The sequence below is a fragment of the Chanodichthys erythropterus genome, chromosome 17, assembly GCF_024489055.1.
Source record: "Chanodichthys erythropterus isolate Z2021 chromosome 17, ASM2448905v1, whole genome shotgun sequence".
In the NCBI taxonomy this organism is placed as follows: Eukaryota; Metazoa; Chordata; class Actinopteri; order Cypriniformes; family Xenocyprididae; genus Chanodichthys; species Chanodichthys erythropterus.
The window spans coordinates 20,111,261-20,133,709 of NC_090237.1; the positions used below are offsets into that span (position 1 = coordinate 20,111,261).

General features: G+C 37.7%; 3 protein-coding genes across 3 annotated transcripts; 1 reads left to right on the forward strand and 2 right to left on the reverse strand.

Annotated features, from left to right (window-relative positions):
- Positions 1–2,842: 2,842 nt before the first annotated feature.
- Positions 2,843–6,575, reverse strand: dhrs13a.3 (dehydrogenase/reductase (SDR family) member 13a, duplicate 3). The gene is made up of 5 exons (XM_067366339.1): positions 6,346–6,575; positions 6,124–6,242; positions 5,913–6,036; positions 5,512–5,838; positions 2,843–5,431 (listed from the first exon to the last, which is right to left on the reverse strand). The coding sequence occupies exons 1-5, from the start codon at positions 6,470–6,472 to the stop codon at positions 5,172–5,174; spliced, it is 957 nt and encodes a 318-aa protein (XP_067222440.1). The 5' UTR covers positions 6,473–6,575; the 3' UTR covers positions 2,843–5,171.
- A 2,022-nt stretch (positions 6,576–8,597) lies between these two features.
- cryba1a (crystallin, beta A1a) lies at positions 8,598–11,223 on the reverse strand. Its single transcript, XM_067364365.1, has 5 exons — positions 11,185–11,223; positions 10,958–11,076; positions 10,392–10,533; positions 10,154–10,296; positions 8,598–8,799 (listed from the first exon to the last, which is right to left on the reverse strand). The coding sequence occupies exons 1-5, from the start codon at positions 11,221–11,223 to the stop codon at positions 8,652–8,654; spliced, it is 591 nt and encodes a 196-aa protein (XP_067220466.1). The 3' UTR covers positions 8,598–8,651.
- Positions 11,224–13,705: 2,482 nt separating this feature from the next.
- On the forward strand, positions 13,706–20,213 carry crybb1l3 (crystallin, beta B1, like 3). The gene is made up of 5 exons (XM_067366340.1): positions 13,706–13,771; positions 13,861–13,979; positions 19,566–19,698; positions 19,796–19,938; positions 20,048–20,213. Exons 1-5 carry the CDS (start codon positions 13,706–13,708, stop codon positions 20,211–20,213), a joined length of 627 nt encoding a protein of 208 aa, XP_067222441.1.
- Positions 20,214–22,449: the final 2,236 nt, after the last annotated feature.

The window sequence follows — 22,449 nt, forward strand, 5'->3', positions numbered from 1 at the left end:
ATGCTATAGCATTACCATGCTAATATATATATATATATATAGAATTACATAAATATAATTACTGGTCTCAGTCCTCTGAAACCCAATGTATTTAAAAGAACAGAAAATACCAAAATGATACATCCAATTTATTTTTTATTTTATTTTATTTATTTCTGGTAAATTTGCCCTGTTCAGATGCTACTGCATAAGGGTCTGGTTTCCTTCTGCCACCTCCCACCCAAAACCCTAATTACTAAACCAAGAACACAATAGCAGGGAAGACAGACAGACAATAGAGTAAAGAGTAAGAAGAAGGTGTGAGCTGCTATTCTGACACTCTCCGGCATGTGCAGCATATTTGTAAACATCGTTAATCACAGATTAGCAGATGGGGGTGTTAATTGCACCTGTGGAAATAACATGACCCAAAGGATGCTTCTATTTACCGCCTTCAGATGGCATTTCTGCACGAGGAGGATGAGGGAAAAACTGGAAGGCTTTGCTTGTGACACAAGCAGCCTGTATTTGAATGACTCTCCAAAATGTTGTCACCCAGTCTCACAATCGAACCCCCCTTCTCATCTCACACCTCATGTGTTACTCTAAAGTGAGACCCAGCATCACTTTGCCATCCTCCCTCCTTTCAGACTGAGATCGAAGTGTGCTGCTCCCCTGACCACCTGCTACCTTCCGAACTGAAAACCAGTCACTGCACGCACTCAGCCAATTATGCGTTATTAAAAATATAACTTAAAAACCTAATGAACCTGCTTGACATGTTCCCCATTAAAAAAAAAAAAAGTGAGTTGATAACACAAAAGTGCAGAACGGTGTGTACTGTGTAAACTTGATGGTTGTTGTTGTTCTAGACTAAATGTAACCAATTACTCATCTCACTTGCACAAAACGAAATTCAGTATTCGTCAGTGAAATGCAATCTCAGAATACTGCACAAAAACTATTAAACAAAATACTTCTTCATTCACTATATATAAAAAATATATGAAATTATATTCAAATATTCACGTTATTAATGCTGCTGATCTTCGATGATCCAATTCACCCATATAAGAAGAAAAAAAAAAAAAGCTCCCATGTGTGATCAGCCTGAAACTTATTCATTTCACATTCGGTGTGAAAGGGCCTTTACATTTGCTAAAAAATAGAACTTTTTTGTTGTTATTAAAAAATAAACAAGCAAGCCCAGCCGAGGTGAGGAAAAAGTAACGCAAAAATAATATAATGCATTACTTTCCATAACAACTAACTTAGGAGCTTTCACACTGGGTTTGTTTGCCGCGGTCCGAGCCTGGGCTCGATTGTTCCCGGTGCCCCTGCAGCGTTGATCTGGTTTCACAATCAAATTGATTCTATCGAACCCTGGTGCGTTTGTGTTCATCTTACGTCATCACAGAAGTGCACGGCGCATGATAGAAAACAGAACACAGGTCAATAAATTGTGTTTATTATTTTGGTGCTATTGTGTGCAGCAGAGTAAACGACACTTGTGTTTACTGTATGTGCGCCGCATGTAGACGGGTTTCCGCTGCTTGCAAACAGACTATTTTCAGGAGACAGCTGATTATCATTCATTTGCCACTCTGATTGCACTCGAAAAGCGCTACAGGTTCACTCCTGCTCAAATCCTAGGTAAATCATCAACACTGTCATCTCTTACATGCGTTTTATTTTAGTAAATATATTATAATCGGGTTACTTTACTTCCTGAACAAGTGCGCACCCGAGTCTGTGTTGCTTTCATATTCACGCGAACCGCGGCACAGTTCGAGTGCAACCGAACTCAGACCACCTCTGCACCGGGCTCGGTACCCCGGTGCACATCCGGGTTCGCAAGACAGCTTTCACATTAGCGATTTATTTGTGTGAACCCTGTTTCGAACTAAACTGCCAGTGTGAAAGCCCCCTAAGTAATGCAATTCGTTTTTAGGAAGTAACGCAATATTGTAATGGGTTACTTTTAAAAGTAACTTTCCCCAACACTCCCAATAGGCTTTACTTCACGGTCATCTTAGATGCAAAGGGCTACTTGCCATCAATTGCAGGTAATTATAGGGAAGAGACATTCTCATACTAGAGAACATCTGATTGGACAAGAATCTGTGTAGTTAGTCATCACAGTTTTTGATCTGTATTCTTAAAAATATATATATATATCATTTTAAGATGCACATATCTCCTAAAAATGAATTTTGCCAACATTTGGAGTAGCTACATTGGCATTTATACTAATAGACATGGACTAAAAGCCACAAAACTCCTTTGATTTCATGAGGGTTAAGTGCTAACATACAAAATAAAATTAAAGCTGCAGTGTATCATTTTGCACCAAGTATAGTGCCCTACCACAGATTTTTTAGACAACTCTATTATATTATAATAGTGTATTATAATGTCTCATAATATATTTAAATAGTTGTCTCATAATATTATATTGTGACATTTTAATATACTATAATAATAATTTAATATAATAGCTCTAAATTATATATTCAATCATATATTGGATTGTATTATGATGAGACAATAAAATATATTTTAATAATAGTTTTCATAATTAATGCTATTTTTTTTTATCTTGTATTGTTATAATATAAACAAGGCAACAAATATTATGAGACAGTTACCATAATATAATAAGTGGTCTCAGTGTAATTCATATTTATTTTTTTTGTCTTAATATTGTACTGCAAGATTTAAAAAAAATAAAAAATAAATATATAAATATATATATATATATATATATATATACACACACACACACACACATTTATTTATTTATTTATTTATTTTAAATAAAATTAATATCACAATCATATTAATATCACAATCATGTGCCAGTTCCAGATTTGCATGTAATATCCTTACAAGGTCAACAAGGGCCGTATGGTTTTATCCTGCCATCATGCAGTGAAATTAATCCTTTGAACTAATTCTCAAGCAGCTGGACACTACAGTCACACACACACACACACACACACACACAGCTGCTTCCCACACTCACATGCCCCAGCATGCCCCACGCCCAGCCTTAGCAGCAGCAGCAGTCTCGATCAATCAGGCTCCTCCCATGCAGTGATTGCTAATTGATGCACTAATCCAGTCGTTAAGTACTGTGCCAAAGAGCTTGGGAGTGCGTCCAAAGTAAACACCTGCCGTCACTCATCAATGTGTTTTGCTTCTACAAAACGAATCGAAAGGGGACGGTGTAGTTACAGACTTACCGTGCATGAGAACAAACACACAGAGGAGATGTGGCTGAGATCGGTGACATGAGCACAGAATAGATTTTATAATTATGGCATGAGTGACAGTCAATGGATACTCTGATACTTTCAGGCTAGAAAACAATAAAAGCACAGAAGAAACTGGGTAAAACTGACCAGATTCATCCACATGGAGAGTATACAGTAAGTCAGAGAATAAAGAGTAAAAATATCAGGATGCGAAGATGAGGTCTAAAAAGTCAAAACGTGACTATCCCATTGTAAGGTAAAGGACCTATTAGCAACAGGGGTTCTGTTGAAGATGCATGGATATGAGTAATGGTCTATAACAAGTTCTTTTTTTTGGTGGTGGTGGGGGGGGATTCAGTGGAAAAGCAAACTCTAATATTACATGAAATTACTTCTGCAATTCTCAGTGTAATCTAACCTACTTTATTCTAATGATTGTCATCTTGACAGAGGTCTCTGCAGACTCTTAAGGTTGTGTGTCGCCCTGAGTCGAAGGCTGCCAAATGTGTCACGCTACTGCCCCCCAGTGAACCAAAAGGGTACAACATCCTATCAGACTAAGGAAAGAGGCATTAAATGCATGAAAGAAATTGTTCTTGAAAATATTTTTTTTTTTTCTTCATATGATTTTGATTTTGAAACACATGAGGTATTTTAAAATGGTCATGAGTTTAAAAAATATAAATGGATGTAAATGTTCCCATTCAGGTCTAAAGAACTGATAATAAAAAAAGCAATAACACATTCACGCATGTTTATAAGAACAGCACAATGAAAGTCCAGTGTGTGAATACAAATCACAACCTCACTTCACCTCTACATATTTTCAACAAAAATAATAAGCATTACAAATCATAGGGACATTGAAGGTTACTTTGGTTACTGTTCCCCAAGCTATGTATATATTGTTGCTTCATTTAAAGTAGGGATGCACAACACATTGGTACAACATTAGTTATTGGCCAACTTTTTCATCAATTTTTTTAAGTCATAATTTAATTACAATTCATTTTGATGCTCATTTCTCCTATATTTATATTACTTTTGCAAATCTTAAAAAATACTCATAATTTAATACTAATGACAAGAAAAAGAGTAATAATAAAATGTTAGATATAATCTTTACAAATCTCAAAAAAGAAAATCCATTTTTCATACTGTACATTATAATGTTGTGATGCTTAAATTCAGTTTAGGTTTTAGTGTTTTATTTTTATTTGACTGAAACAAAATTTTAATATCGTCAATAAATAGAGCCGTAACAAAAAAATTACTATCAGCTTATTATATCAAGCAGAAATTAAAGGATTAGACCCACTTTAAAATGTTGACTTTCTTCTTTCAGACGATTACAATCATCCTGATGCTCCAAAGCTTTATAATGGCAGTGCACGGAAATCACTTGTGCATCCATCCATCATGGATGCACAAGTGGGGTAAATAAAGGCCTTCTGAAGCAAAGCTATGCGTTTGTGGAAGACAAATATCCATAAATAACACGTTATAAAGTAAAATAACTAACTTCATCGCTTCAAAAGGCCTTTTTTTAACCCCCCGGAGCTGTGTGGAATATGTTTATGATGGATGGATGCACTTTTTTTGAGCTTCAAACAGGTGGTTTCCGTGCACTGCCATTATAAAGCTTTGGATCATCAGGGTGATTATTAATATAACATCTGAATGTATTTGTCTCAAAGAAGAAAGTCATATACACCTAGGATGGCTTAAGGGTGAGTAAATCATGGGGTAATTTTCATTTTAAAGTGAACTAATCCTTTAAATATCAGTGAACCCCTAATTTAAACACACTGCAACAACATATTTTCAAACAATATATACTGAATGCAAAGACGAGCCACCTGTGTACACCTGTGACTGTTATTGGGCTTTTGTGTGTGGAGTTAGCTATTGTTCCACAAACCTGCGTGAGCTCACTTAGGATAGGCCACACAGCCTCTCGCTCACTTCCCAAAGCTTCCTGGCCAGGGCATCATCCCGTCCATCAGCGCTAACGTTCTGCAGAGCGCAGGAAGAGAAGTACCGTCCACTCAGAGGCTCAAGTCCCTCCTGCAAAGCACAGTACAGCGTGGTCTGCGCACCTGCCTCTGGGTCCAGGAAAAACAGCTTGGACATGACTGGGTAAAGCAGCTTCTGCAGCATGTTCATATTCCGACCAATCTCAGTGGCTATGACACCTATAAGGACGAGACAATGAATAAATGTGGGGGAACGATAATACTTAATAGCACACAAAAAAAAATGAAGGACCACTAACCGGGATGCAGGCAATAGCAGGTGACACTGGTCCCTTCCAAGCGGTTTGCGAGCTCACGGGTAAAGAGCACATTGCAGAGTTTGCTGTGGCAGTAGGCTCTGAGCGTGTCCCAGGACGACTGACCTGTGACCAGATCCTTGTGCGTGTTGAGGAGGTTGAAGTCGACAGAACCCAGCCGATGCAGCAGGGCAGACACGTTGACGACGCGGCTGTGCTCTGCCTGCTTTAGACGATCCAACAGCAACAGCGTCAGCAAAAAGTGGCCCAGATGGTTGACGCCGAACGCCATGCCAAACCCATCTTCAGTTCTGCCTGATGCGATAAGACCTAGAGAGAAAACCTCACATACTAACATCATGTTCTTGAAATGCTTTCATGCACCAGATTCCCTCTCAAGTTACCTGCGTTGTTAATGAGCAGGTCGAGTCTCGGTTCACTCTTCAGAAAAGTCTCTGCAAAATCTCGCACGGACTGCAAACTGGCCAGGTCCAGATGCATGTACAGTACCTCTGAGTTCCCACTTTCCTGGAGGATATACAGCAAGTTATTTCTTTTAGACTCATCTCAGTGTATTAAGAACTGGGAGGAATTGAGGTTAATGGATGGGTTCACCTTTCTTATGTCATAAACTGCAGCTTCAGCTCTCTGTTTGTTTCGGCAGGCGAGGATCACTCGGGCCCCTCTCTTGGCCAGATCCAAGGCTGTGGGTTTGCCAATGCCTGTGTTACTCCCTGCATACACATTATTGATTACTCAAACTTGAGACAACGTGATGTAACTACAGTAGATATAAATATGCAAATATACCATGTATCGTATTAAGGCGTTACCAACCTGTAACAATTGCTGTTTTTCCCTTTAACGTGATACTGCTCTTAAATCTGGCTCCTTTAAACACGGTGTAATAAAGCAGTATATATACAGCCAGCACACCGGCCAGCACTGACAACAGGACTGACATTATGTCTTGCGTCAGTTAAGGGATGTTACAAACTTCAGGAGAGGACGTGTCTCGCTCCGTTGCTTTCTCCCGACTGTTATCGTGTTTTTAGGTTTTTGTGACGGCCAACGACAGCTTCCGGCTTAAACTTCTGACAAGCGCTGGATGGCGCAATTTCTCTTCGTCAGGGATGAACCTCAAGAAGAAAAGTCGCACTTTCCCAAGAACAAAAAAAGCATACGAAATTATACTTTAAAAAATAAGCCCGTTTTAGTACCACAAAAATGTCCCATAACTTTACCTGCCATTTGTATTTAAAAAGTACCATTTCCACTGTGAAATGACTGAAATATTTAAAAACTGAAATATTTAATTTTATTTATTCCTTATCAATATTATGTCATTATATTATCACACACTACCCCTAAAACACTCTCAGACTATAACTACACAAAACCTTATTATAAAAAATATTTTTTATATAGTAGGCCATAAGCAAATATATACACTTTAGGTAAAAAAAAAAGACGTATTGGTGTCTTTAAAAATTAAAATTTACAAATATTAATTTTAAAACAATATATTTAATTAAAAATATACATTTTATAAGGTATATATATATATATATATATATATATATATATATATATATATATATATATATATATATATATATATGCACACACATACACACACATACAGTCAAACTAAAAATTATTCAGACACCTTGAACATTTCATTCAATATTAATTCAACGAATTTTATTCATTAATACAGTTTATTCACTATAGTTTAAAAATGGTAAATATGACAAGATCTCAGAGTTAAAATGTGTCAGAAAAAATTAATCTTATCTGTCAGATAAACATCTGTCAGGTCAAATGTCTGAATAATTTTTGGTCCAAAATTTTTATCAATTTTACTGGTAGTCCACTGTATGAAGAATTTATGGGTATTATATGTCACAGTTCACTTTATTTTGCTATCCTCACTTATATAAACGAACTAGTGTCCTGCACCCACTAGTAAAAATATATCAAAAATCTCTGAATAATTTTTGGTTTGATTGTATATATATATATATATATATATATATATATATATATATATATATATATATATATATATATATATATATATATATATATATATATATATATATATAAAAAAGCCAACACCAACAAAACATTTTGTAAAAATGTGAATGTCATAACCTGCTCAACTTGGTTTCAACCTATTTTTTTACAGTCTATGGTCTCAACACAGGCTCTGTGTTTTGTATTTTTGTTTGTTTATTTGTTGATAAAAACATATAAATATATTGTTTGTCTCAACCACACAAATTGTAAAGAAACCATTTCAAATTTTTAGAAAATGTTCCTAATTTTAACTAATTTGTAGCAACTTGCTGCTGTATTTAATACGTGTCATATTCAAAATTTAGCTGTTTTGTCAAAAAAGTAATGTAAGATTTTTTTCTGATTGTGATGATTCAGTAGATGGATCTGAAAATCATTTGAATCCAACATGCAGTTTAAATTCATTCCTTTCTTAAAGTGGATAGATTTGTCAATATTTATCATAAATAGGTTATTTTAGCATGTATTTTGCTATGACAGGCAAGGAAAATCGACATAGTACCCAAGCATAGGTGAAAACAACAATAAACTTTTATTTTTTTCATTTTCAGCTTTGCAGCCTATTTTATCCCTGTACTCACAAGCCATTGGAAATCAACTCTTTTTTAACAATAGTTATAGAATATTTTGGTGCTAATGATAGTTACAATTTGAGCCATTTTACAAAGTTAGTTTCAAACTACACTACATGCATCAAACAAACTCTCACAATGGTTGTTTTTTATGTGTGTACCCTTTATTGATCTCTTTTGCACAGACTGCATCATGACAGTGATGAGAAGCAAAGCTTAAATCACACCACTGTGCCGCTCACAGAATCAGTCTGCTTGAGTTCTTCCTCGGACTCTTTTCTTTCAAATCGATAGCATGCAGAAAGAAGAAAGCGCTGTAAACATTTGCCGAATGCACCAGACGTTCAGCCTGTGCTGGGCTTGCCGGTATCGGAATGAAGGGGTGGAGGTGAGGAAGAGGTGGAGGAAGAGGAGGAGGAGGAGGAGGATGAGGAGGTGAAGGGGGAGGGGGAGGTGGGAGAGGGAGGAAGGGAGCTGAGCGAGCTGCCCTCACTGCTGAACCCGGCGGAGGGACTGCACCTGGAAGGTCTGAGCGTGGGAGCCCCACTCCCTGTAGTGTTTGTACTCGCCGCCATGGTGGTCACACTCCATGATGTACTGGTAACCACGGTAGCCGGGGTACTGGTAACAAACCCAGCTACATGCAGTGAGAAAACACATGACAAATGCCTCATTTAATATTCTAAGTATCTCAAATATTGCAAGGTTACAGCCAATGTGCCCTCTAATTTGTTTTTTCTTGCTGGGCAAAACCTCTTTCTACAGGATGGACAATCCGGCCACCTGAGCAAAAACATGGCAGATCTGTACAGTGTATACAAAAAAAGTGCTTACATCATGCATGACACAGAAATTTTGATAGACTTTTCCTCCTTATTGTGACGTATCTCCTAGTGAAGCAGTTTCTTGAACAACAAAAAATGTAGGGCGAGACGTGAATTTGTCCATGGGGAACTGTTTGGATCTTTGGATGGTTGTGGTTTGCTATTGGTCGATCTCATGTGAGTGACAGGTTGTCCCGCCCTCATGTCAGTAAACACATCATCAGAGAAGAGAGGAGATGTCGATGCAAGTGGGAGGGGAAGTTATTTTGATTTAAGATTACGAGGGCACATGAATTTAAATAAAATAATAATAATGACTTTTGCATGGATAAATCATTTATAATAAATACTGCAATATTCCATAAAATATAAGAATTGTCAATTTTTGATTTCATGGTGGCTTTAAAGTGCTATTTGTATTTATTTGACTTCTGATGTTACCTTGAAAAATAAATCATATTTTTGAAAACAAGCCGTTAATTTAGAAAATATGAAGCACATTTTAAGGTTATCTGAGAAAACTTTTTTTTTTTTTTTTTACAGTTTTGTGTTAACTGTGCCACACTGCAAAAAAATGCTGTTCTTACTTAGAATGTTTGTCTTGTTTCAAGTCCAAATATCTAAAAATTCTTAGATCAAGAAGAATTTTTTTGACAAGTAAAAATTATTTCCTTGTTTTTAGGAAAAATCAATCAAAATTAAGTGAGTTTTTCCTTAAAACAAGCAAAATAATCTGCCAATGGGGTAAGCAAAATAATCTTAATCCAAACTGAAAACAAGTTTATATATCTTATTTTTGGTTTGAAATAAGATTATTTTGCTTACCCGATTGGCAGATTATTTTGCTTGTTTTAAGGAAAAACTCACCTAATTTTGACTTATTTTTCCTGAAAACAAGAAAATAATTTTTACTTGTCAAGAAAATGCTTCTTAATTTAAGAACTTTAAGATATTTTGACTAGAAACAAGACAAAAACTCTAAGTAAGAACAGCATTTTTTGCAGTGCATTCTTTGAAATATTTTTAAAAAGCTTTCTGTGTGGCATTTTGTTTCTTCTGCGCAGATGCAACATCAGAAGTGGATGGACGTGTGCATCTTGGAGGGAACATTGGTTACAGCACCAGATGCTGATGCCGTATAGAGAGAGAGACAAGTATGGTACTCACGCCCCACTTTGCACCTGCATTGATCCGATCTCATTGGAGGGCCAGCCCATGGCCTGGAGAGAGGGGTAGTCGTCACTTATCTCCCACTGGTGTCCGATAAAGTTCTCTCGCTCAAAGACAGTAATCTTTGACTCCTTGTGGTTCTGCGTAGATCATAACAGTGGAAGAGATTGTATTTAATTTGGAGACATGTTTAAACCATTTCGCCATTGATTAGTTGATACGGTTTCAAACTCACAGCAGAGCAGATTGGCCGGAAGGATATTAGCCTCTCGATGTGGTAGGCATTGCTGCCGCTCCAAGACTCCCAGCGAGGGTAGTCGCCTCTTTCCAAGATGAACTGCTGCCCACAGAAGCTGGAGTGTTCGAAGCCCACCCAGCTGTTCAAACAGACACAAAAATATTAAGCAGCACAACTGTTTTCAGCATTGATAATGATAATGATTTCTGAAGGACCATAATGAAAGTGTGTGTGTAGTAATATTTCACAATATTACAGTTTTTACTGTACGTTTGATCAAATAATGCAGCCATGGTGAGCATATGAGATCTTATCGACCCCAAAAGTTTGAATGGTAGAGTAAAAATTATAAATTTGATTATTATACACAAATAATATTCTATTTTATACAATTACATATAATTTACATACACATTATTATTAATATTCTTTAAAATATATAGTTTTTAAAATGCAAATACTTTTTTATATAGGGGTTAAGCCAAAGTACTTCTAATTAGCATGATACAACAACTGACGTATGGTCTCATTTAGATGTATGTGTTTGTGAATACATGACTTACGCTCCACACTCCACTTTCAGAGAGCGGACAGTGTCCATGCCACATTCCATTATGTTTTGACAGGCTGAGGTGAACTCCATGCGCTTGCCTTGGAAGTTCTCTTGGTCATAGACTGTGAGCTACACATTTTGACAGAGACAAAAGAGATGTGATTCATATCATTCTATATCATCACCATTGATCTATTGGGACCAGGATTATTTCTTAAGCATCAAGTGTTTACTTGCCTTCCATGGCCCCATTGGCATGGGATTAGTCAGAGCCATCCTTGAAGATATTTCAATGCTGATAGACCTGAACAACACCGATATGCACAACAACAACAACAAAAAAATGCATGGGTTCTATATAATTTATGGCAACTCTACAAATTAGCCTAGGGATAAAGAACAAGATATAGAAGCCAAATGACTTTGTTCCAACAAGTTCGACCTAACATGATACATCATACCGATTCTCTTTACTGATTTAGAAGATATCATCCAAACATAACAGAATAAAACCACAGCTTACAGAAATTTACATTTTCTAAAATGCTCATATTGACGAAAAAAAAAAAATGCTGATGCATATTTTGTTAAAGACTCCCACATATAGGCTTGCTATGTTTTGTTTTGGGTTTCAATTGTGTATATGTGCGCCCCTCCCATAGAGTACTGCAGATCAGCAAAGCACACTAAAAGATGACCGCAGCGGCTGAAAGAACTAACATGAAGGGCTTACCTGACCTACCCAACAAATAGCTGCAAGCACTCAGGAGTTCCACACAACGGTCTCCAGACCTCCAACTAAGGGCTCTATTTATATGTATCATGACAGAAAGGGAAGATTGGCCACAGGGCAGGCAGGAGTCAGCACTTTGCCTCAGGCCTCATTGTTTTGGACTGAGCCTTTGGCTTTACCCAGCTCACAATGCCATCTGCCGTAGCCAGGGAGGCATCGTGCCTACTGGCATCTGCCAACGGAGTGGATGCCAGGCACTGTGATTCCATGCATGCTTTTACATATGACCGGAGTGTACGGCAAAGCACACATGCTTGCAGAAACACAAGCAAGCTGTTTCGACTTGAGATCGTTCCAGCAAAAACAACACAAAATTTTTTTTTCAAGCAAAAAATGCTTGGTACAAGCTTTTAGGTATCCTTAAATATTAAAAACGAAAAATTATCTATCATTAAAAGTCCATTTTTAGACCCTTCTGCTCTCCTGTCAGCGCGGTGGCAGCTACAGAATGTTTCAACAACCCACTTCCACCTGCCTTTACATACTCGCCCACATACAGACGCTCTGCCTCACATATGCATACACACGCAACAGGCCCTTACAAGCACATCCATTCAACATCCATGTCCTGCCCACTCCTTTGACTTTATGCAAAGCAGGCTGCATGGCTGGGGCCCGGTGTCGCTCTAAGAGGTGCATGACTAAGTAAAATTAAGTGTGTGAATTATGGCATTCAAGTAAATAAGAAGATTGATTCATAATTTTGCAGGTTTTGGGGTAAGTTTCAATGTGGTTCAATGTATTTTTGATTTGTTGATAGTCATAGGTATGCGATTGTGTGAATAATTAAATGCATCACTATTTATGTTTTGTGTAATACTAAATCAGGAAATTTAGAGTACTGAAATGCACACTTGTAGGAACTTTTACTTCAAACTTAAGCTCCAAAATCCTTGACAACATAAAATATAACTGTAACCACCCAGAAAACTGCTGAAGCTTCACACAACGGCAACAAGTCCTCGTTCCCTCAATGGAGAGGTCTGTTGCCAGTATACTGAGGTCAGCACATTGCTAGCCATGCTGTAGAGAGTGAATGAGTGTGTGAGAGAGAGCGTTGAAGAGATAGGGGCCGTGGAGTGCCACGCTTTTTGCTGATGGAGGTAGACGTCAGACATCCAGCCGTAGCCTGGAACAAAGCAATGAGCAGAGTCAGCAGGGTCACATAGATAAGCCTCCACTCCAAACCCCTCCAAATGGCCATCACTTTTATCCAATAGCCTGGTCTCATTCTGCTCCAGAAGTACTGCTGGCATATATATATATGTATATACAACCCATTCGAAGCCTGAAGCCCTTGTACATTTGGCCTTAGCATCTTTTCCTCCGCCAGCACTCTTTTTACATTCCATTCCTCTGACTGCAAAAGTTTTGGTGAGATCTGATTGGTCATTTCAATCATTTCAGAATGGCCACCCTTTAAATAAGCTTGTTATGATTGGGGAATGTATATATATAAAGATTTAGATGTTCTTGACTGTTTTGAGTGTAGAAAATTATTAGATTGAATGATTTTTGAAGGATCATGTGACACTGAAGACGGCTGCTGAAAAGTGCTATCACAGAAATAAATACGATTTTAAAATGTATTAAAAAGAAAACAGCCATTTGAAATTGTAATAACAGTTCAAAGTATTATGTTTTTTAGAGTATTTTTGATCAAATTCAAGAGGAATCCCATTTAGTGATTTCAGAGTGGCTGCCTTTTAAATATGCTTGTTGTAATTCAGGGAATGTAAAGATAAATACACAGATTTAGTTGCTTTTGTCTGATTTGAGTAAAGAAGAAGATTTTCCCAAGCTTATTGCTTTATATCAAAGACCATTAAAAAATGTCATGACTGATTTTCAAAATGGTTCACATGTGTTCTGATAAATAGCAAGGAGGAAATGACTGTAAGATTCCAGAATTAATTTTTCATTTAAGCTCAACTTCTCTCTGTTCCATCGTTTGCAGCTTCAGCCATGTCACACACTGCTGTACAAGGAAGTATGGGGAGTCGCTATGCCACAGGAAGGAGCTCCCAAAGAGTATGTCAAACCTGTCCCATTACACATATTTTGTAGAAGAAGTACTCATTGAACTATATTTGCCTTTACTGTGTGATCTCTCTGGTCAGATATATCTGTTTGAGTACGAGAATTTCCAAGGGCGCATGATGGAGCTGAGTGGAGAGTGCCGTAACGTTTGTGACAAAGGGCTAAACCGTGTGGGCTCCATCAGAGTGGAGTGTGGGCCGTAAGTACTCATCTCACAAAACAAATGCATAATATATGATTTTTTTTATAGAAACTAATACTTTAATTGAGCGAGGACAAATTACCAGTGACTTCATGAAAGACATGTATCACAGTTTCCACAAACATATTAAGCAGGACAACTGTTTTCAACATTAATAATAAGAAGAAATGTTTCTATATCACCATATTAGAATGATTTCTGAGGATCATGTGACAATGGAGGCTGAAAAAATGTATTTTAAACTGTTTGGCACATTACTTTAAAAAAGTAATTAGTTATAGTTACTAGTTACTTCTCACAAATAGTAACGGAGTTAGTAACTGAGTTACATCATTATAAAAGTAACTAATTACCAGGGAAAGTAACTTTTGCGTTACTTTAAAAAAAAATTAAAATATGTCAAATAACTTGAATGCCCCCATTATTAATATAAGTCTAAGAATAAATAACTCTTGATCCGACTCATGACTCATGATCCGCTCTTGCTTATGAAATTTCTCTGTACTGTCATTAAAGAAAATGTAGTTTCATATATATGCTTAAATAGTCCTATGTTATGTTTTAAATTAATTTACTTGATAATGAAAAGTGAACACCATGAGTAAGATGCATCATAAGATGCGCAATATATCGGGAGTCATGGAGTGGGTCAGACATGATTTTGACCACTTCATTAAGTTTTGTTTTATAGAAAGCCTCTCTTTAAAGTGAATTTCGTTTTGTAAAAATTGTATCTTAATTTTAATCAATGTTTCATCAACCAATTGCCTGGATTTAATAAATAAGAAGCAAATATAGCAGGCAATATAATCATGGAAGCGCGGGCGCGATCACTGGCGCGTGAACTGGAGCGCGACTTATAGGTTAAATGAACCGAAACTCAGCGTATAGGCTGCTTGCCTCGCATACATGAGAAATATATCTATAGAAAGCTTGAAATATCTTAATACTTTAAAACGAAATAATTAAAAACGAAAAGAGTCTACTCTGATTATGTACTCCGAATGAAATGTGCATTTTCTCTCTAGGCGCGTCCAGTGTATGCGGAGATGATGAGAGTCAGCAATGTCAACTTCATCTTTGCAGCCGACACTGATTCAGAAAACATTACTTTATTGATAAACAATTAAAATGTCATAATTCATAATCATTACTTTTGCCGCTTCTTTATGGCAAGCTTTATGCGTGCACTTGAGTGCATAGCCTATATTACATAAACACTCATTATTAGTTTATTCTCTCCAGTATTTAAGAAATTAAATTAATATAAATGTGATTAGTCAACTAATGGCTTAAATGAACTACTACTAGTCTACCAGAAAAACTTATTTCACATATTTTAGATCCAGCATGTCACATGTTTATCGCAGTATATAGGACCTTCGAACCAGAAAGACACAGCTTACATTTTACTAAAAGGTTTTTGTCTTTATGCTCAACTGCCGCACATACTTCAATAAACGGAAACACGCCCACAGTGCGTCTTCATGTTTACAGTGGTTGGCATCCACCAATCCTACAATGCGTCGCTGCTGTAAACAGGTTAGGCTGTAGGTTACACTTCAGCCAAAATTAATTAATTTAAAAAAGTAACGTATACAACGCACCATATGGTAACGGTAACGGAGTTAATTTATTTTTTAAAAGTAATGCGTTACAGTATTAGTTACTGTCAAAAGTAACTGCGTTACTAGTAACGCGTTATTGCCCAACACTGGTAATAATACACCGATCAGGGATAACATTATAACATCGTGTTGGTCCCCCTTTTGCTGCCAAAACAGCCCTGACCCGTCGAGGTATGGACTCCACTAGACCCCTGAAGGAGTGCTGTGGTATCTGGCACCAAGATGTTAGCAGCAGATCCTTTAAGTCCTGTTAGTTGCGAGGTGGGGCCTCCATGGATTGGACTTGTTTGTTCAGCACATCCCACAGATGCTCGATTGGATTGAGATCTGGGGAATTTGGAGGCCAAGTCAACACCCCGAACTTGTGTTGTGCTTAGGGTAGTGATGGGCAGAGCGAGGCTTCGTGAAACACTGAAGCAGTTGAATCAAATGTGCCGTGATGATTCGAGGCTTCGAAACAATCTGACACTTGACTCCATGGTGACCCCTAGTGGTCAAAAGAGTGTAAATGCAAAAAAACTCAAACTAAACATGCAGTAAAAACACCTTTTACAAATATATTGCAAATGTTTTATTGAAAGTAAAATCTATTAAATGCAATTAACTAATTCTCTAATAAGATTAGGCTACATATAGAGTGACTGTATATCTGTTCTTTTATCAATTTTCAAGGCTTGTTTATCTGTTCCATGGCTCAAGCTAAACAGGCCAATAAGGGATTAATAACTACCATTATTCATTTTAATTATTCTAATGTCTAATTAAAACATCTACAAATTTATAAAACTGATCAGAGATCAGGTAAAACCCATAGACACTTGTTCAATGCTTCTCAGTGAATCTGCATGATTCATATGTTAACTTTATCATCGCCCTCTACCGGTGAACCACTGAAATTTTGAACTGTTTTGAAATGTTTCGAAACAGTGAGGACGTAATGAAGCCTCGTTTACTAAAATCACGTGACTTTGGCAATTTGATACACGCTCCGAATCACTGATTTGAAACAAATGATTCATGAAGCTTCGGAGCTTCATGAAGCATGTGTTTCGAAATCGGCCATCACTAGCTTAGGGATGTCCAGATCCGATCATGTGATCGGAAATCGGGCCCGATCACGTGGTTTCAGACTCGATCGGAATCGGACGTTACCTCCCGATCAGGACTCGGATATATGTATTAGGGGTGCAACGGTTCTCGGTAAAAAAATCGAACCGTACCGTATGGTTTGTTTAAAATAGCAACATGGAAAACAGACAGACAGAGTTCAAATGATGTATGTTTCAGTCGATGGATGCACAAAACGTTACAACAACGATAATCAAAAAGCGTGGACAAAACAGTCACTCTTTGTAAACTGTTGACTGCGAGTGCCGTCTGCTCTCATGTCCAGTCATTTACGCCGTCATCACCCGGGTGTTGATACAGGTGAGACCTGAACAGCACACGTTGCTATCTGTGTTTAAACTAACTCATTTAAGCCTTGCTGATTTAAACCTTCAAGAACAAGACGCGAAAGTGAACTCGCACGCGCTGTGAGAAGATTTGTGTGCACTCATCCGAAGCGCGCACACGCTTATGCTGTGTTCACACCAGACGCGACTTGCGCGAACATTTTGAGTTTACTCGCTTCATTCGCGCGTGAAAATCCCTTCACAACAGACGCGAATTTGCGTCATGAGAGGGGCTCTCCCGCTCCTTTATGTGTCCCAGACTCTCCCACTGCTTCTGCACACTTCCTCTGAATAAACACAACTTGTCAGTGGGGAAATAATTGTAAATTACAGCGAATAAGCTCAATTGGTCGTCTTTAGTTGGCTTGTAGTCTCAATATGTATTTATATATATGTATATATATAGCTCAAATTGAGTAAAGACCGTTTTTTACAACTTATCAGATTGTCCGACCTCCTCTCTCACTTTCTTTCAAACACGGTCCTTTTTATTTCTGTTTCTATAAATGTATGAAGATGTACAGCGACGATGATTTTGTCCTCCATTGTTGTTTCGAATTTCTGCCTCAGCTCGCTACGTCACGTCACTACTAGAGCAAGCTCCCGATTGGTTAACGCGGCGCGGAAATTCGCCAAAGTTCAGATTTTTCAACTTGCGCGATTCGCGCGAATCGCGTCATTCGCGCCGCTTCATTCGCGCGAATCGCGCCGCAGGATGTCAATTCGCGTCTTTGCATTGACTTAACATGTAAATCACTCGCGCTTACCGCTTCATTCGCGTCCGGTGTGAACGCACCATTATTCCAGTCAGCGCGCAAATACTGAGTTCTCTTTCACGTCTTGCGCTTCGGCGGCCACATTCATACAAACATTATTTAAAAATGCCCGTCCTAGCTAATATCCTAGCAAACATAGTCGGTTATGTCTTAAGTGAACGTATATTAGTCGAGAAAGACAGCGCATGTGGAACAGTAAAGGTATGTACTGGATTGTGCATGTCTTAAAGGGAGAAAAACTATTCTTGCTGCCTGTTAATATGAAGTGATATTTTATATTTGATTACTTTATCCATTTTCTGTACGTGAAAACGACTGTTAGATACCTGAAAAACCTGAAAAGCACTGTTCCTGGATCTGTTTTTTCGCTCTTCTTTATTCTTTTCCATGTATTATAGAAGTATCGGATCGGGACTCGGTATCGGTAAATACTCAAAATCAAATGACTCGGACTCGGACTCGAGGGCAAAAAAACGTGATCGGGACATCCCTAGTTGTGCTCCTCAAACCATTCCTGAACCATTTTTGTTTTGTGGCAGGGCACATTATCCCGCAGAAAGAGGCCACATCCACCAGGGAATACGGTTTCCATGAAAGGGTGTTCATGGTCTGCAACAATGTTTAGATAGGTTAGACGAGTCAAAGTAACATCCACATGGATGGCAGGACCCAAGGTTTCCCAGCAAAACATTGCCCAAAACATCACACTGCCTCCGCCAGATTGCCTTTTTCCCATAGTTTATCCTGGTGCTATGTGTTCCCTAAGTAAGCAACGCACACGCATCTGGCAATCTAAGTGATGTAAAAGAAAATGTGTTTCATCAGACCAGGCCTCCTTCTTGCATTGCTTCGTGGTCCAGTTCTGATGCTCACGTGCCCACTTTTGGTGCTTTCAGCAGTGGACAGGGGTCAGCATGGGCACCCTGACTGGTCTGCAGCTATGCAGCCACATACGCAACAAACTGCGATGCACTGTGTATTCTGACACCTTTCTATCAGAACCAGCATTAACTTCTTGAGCAATTTGAGCTACAGTAGCTCGTCTGTTGGATCGGACCACACGGGCCAGCCTTTACTCCCCATGTGCATCAATGAGCCTTGGTCAGCCATGACCCTGTCGCCGGTTCACCGCTGTTCCTTCCTTGGACCATTTTTGATAGATACTGACCAGACGGGAACACGCTACAAGAGCTGCAGTTTTAGAGATGCTCTGACCCAGTCGTCTAGCCATCACAATTTGGCTCTTGTCAAACTCACTCAAATCCTTACGCTTGCCCATTTTTCCTGCTTCTAACACATCAATATTGAGGGCAAAATGTTCACTTGCTGCCTAATATATCCCAACCAATAAAAGGTGCTGTGATGAATCAGTGTTATTCACTTCACCTGTCAGTGGTCAGAATGTTATGCCTAATTGGTATATTTCACAATATTACTATTTTTACTGTATTTTTGATCAAATAAATGCAGCCTTGGTTAGCTTAAGAGACTTCTTTCAAAACCTTTCTTTCATCCTGAATTCATATTTTCAGAATTATTTAAAAATGTACAAATATATTTCCATAATACTTGTGAAATGTTTCTTATCTGTTAACTTAAAAGGAAATTAAAACTGGCATAGTTAACCATAAAACCTGATTTTTAAATATTTCTTTATCAATGTACATGCAGTCGAATCAATGTAAACAGACCATTTACAGTATGTTTGCACCCTTTGTCTTGCAGATGGGTAGGTTTTGAGCAACAGGATATGACTGGTGAGACGTTCATGCTGGAGAGGGGCGAATACCCTCGCTGGGACACTTGGTCCAACAGCTACCGATGTGATCGCCTCATGTCTGTGCGGCCCGTCAGAATGGTGGGTGAACATTATAACAGTTCATTTCCCATTTTATCACTATCCATATCCAATTAATAATATAAGAAACATAGAAACTGTTTCTTTCTCCATGTAGGACCCACAGGATCATAACATCTGTCTGTATGAGTGCATGAACTTTGATGGTCGTAAGATGGAGGTTTCTGATGAGGACATCCCAAGTTTGTGGTGCTACGGCTTTCAGGACAGAGTCGCCAGCATTCAAGTAAATGGTGGAACGTAAGTGATTTACCATCTCTTAAATGTACTATTACAAAAGATGAAGATTATCTAGGCATTTGAAGTCATCTCATGAATTACCTTTTGCTATGTTTGTTTCCTACTATAGGTGGGTTGGATACCAGTACCCTGGCTACCGTGGATATCAGTACCTGTTTGAATTTGGATCCTATAAACACTGGAACGAATGGGGTGCCAGTCACCCCCAGATCCAGTCTGTGCGCAGAGTGAGGGACATGCAGACGCATCACAGAGGCTGCTTCGAGATGGCATAAGGAATGATACGTGGCATGGACAGGTGGATACAACAAGGCCCTGCAGGGAAAACTCTGTGGAATGTAAAAAAAAAAAAAAAATCATAATCAAAAGAGCTTCTCGGAACAGACATTACCAATAGGAGAAGAAAGAAAATAGATAATAGTTTATCTAAAGAAAATAGATAAAACTATTTTATGTCCCAATTTTAGTGCTTGTTTAAACATTCATCAGTTTTGTTTGATAGTTTTGCATCATTATATGTTTCTTTGCTTTACCTAGACTTTCTATCTCTCTGCCTTTATTACTTTATATAAGACTATCTACCATATGAACATCCACAAATTACCTACTGTAAAGCTAATCTGAATCAATTTCTCATTTAGCTGCAAAATCCTGCCAGGAATATTCACTGAACCAGAAGGAGGTGCAATTCAGCACTTCAGCATGCTCAACCTTCTCCTGCTTCATCACACCACATCTTCTTGAACCAAGATGTTCAGCCGGTATTGTGACGAACAGAGTTCTCAACCTGGCAGGCCGGATGGGAGGAGAGAACAGAAGTTTCCTCTTCTCTCTCCAGGAACAGATTTTAGACCTCCTTTATTTACAAAATAGCCTAGAGGAGATCACTTTATCTTTCTCAGGGATGCTGGCATCTAAAAACACATTTCCTAGAAAATACATAAACAAAAATAAAAGATTTTAAAGCACAATTATTGTACAACGTCCTCAATTCATTGTTTAATTATTCATGTAATTCACAATGCAAAATAAATTTGGAAAAATTATACACATACTATTTGGAAGTGCTATCTGAACCATGGCAAAATATACAACTTGTTACCAGTAGAAAATACAATACACAATACAATTTATATATACAGTATATATATACACAGTATATATATATATATATATATATATATATATATATATATATATATATATATATATATATAAGATTTTGAAGTGTCAAAAGGTCATTCGGTTTAACCATCCAAAGGCCAATACAGCCACTTCATTTGTGATTAAAATATCTTAAAATGTAATAATTGTATAGATTTTTTATTCTGGCATGATTTTATAACATCATCTATCAACATAGTGCAAAATGGTATTAAAATTATGTGTAGAAGTCGTTGCTTTGTTGTGAGAAAAAATGTCTGGAAAAATGAATTTCATTGATGTCATTCGGAGTAAACAATATAAAGGGGCCATTTTGGATCAAGTCATGTGGCCAATATCATGTGACATCATTCAGACACCTGAAAAGGACCACATGGTCATGAAGCAAAGTAACTAACTCTCTTTTAAAGGTGCTCTAAGCGATCCTGGGTGGAGTAACTTCCTGTTGACGTTCGAAGTGTTGTCAAACAAAACAGAGGCTAGCTGGACCCTCCCTCCTCCTCCTCCTCCTCCTCCCCTCCGTGCTTCCTGAAACAGTCATGAACGCCCATTTAAAATCATTCTTGTCGGTTATTGGCTGGAGCATGTTTATTATGTTTTGTGGTCCAGGCTGCTCCAGTTTGTTTTTGTTGCCGTTTTTGGAGCTTGTGGCGACTACAGAGACCGTGTTTTTTTACAGTGTGTTCAGGGGACAGGCAGCTAGTGGATAGTGAGGAGATGTTTGCTGTATGTGACAAAAAATGTTTTGGCCTAAAAACGCGTGACATCGCTTAGAGCACCTTTAACTATGTGAAAAATTGTTTTCACTTGCTCATACGCATATCCTGAAACATCAGGTCATTCAGTACAAACGCTATAAAACATGGAAAATGTTGTACTAAATATAAAATGTTTGATTGTCCTTTTGTTAGGTAGTTAGATATCAGTCTGTTAGCATTGTTTGAAAATATTGTCATTCAGTATAACCAAAAGTGTCATTCGGTAAAACCGAATCTTTGGTTAAACCAAATGACTTTTTTGGTGAAAAATGTTGTCCATCTTGTAAAAAAAAAAAAAAATGACAAAAGCAGTGTTAATTGATTATAAAAACCACATAATCTCATTGTTAACTCTTAATAAAACTTCAACATTATATATCTCCATTATGTTTTTTTTTTACACTTTTAAAAACCTTATTCGTCAATGACCCATATACATTACGGAGGACCAGGAGTGCCACTTAAAAATAAAAAGAAGAATCAATTAATTAATTTAATAATTCAAACATAAAAAAATTTATATAAATGAATCACTTTTTATATGGGCAAATTAATAGACATATTTAAAGTTGTTTATTTAATTCCTGTT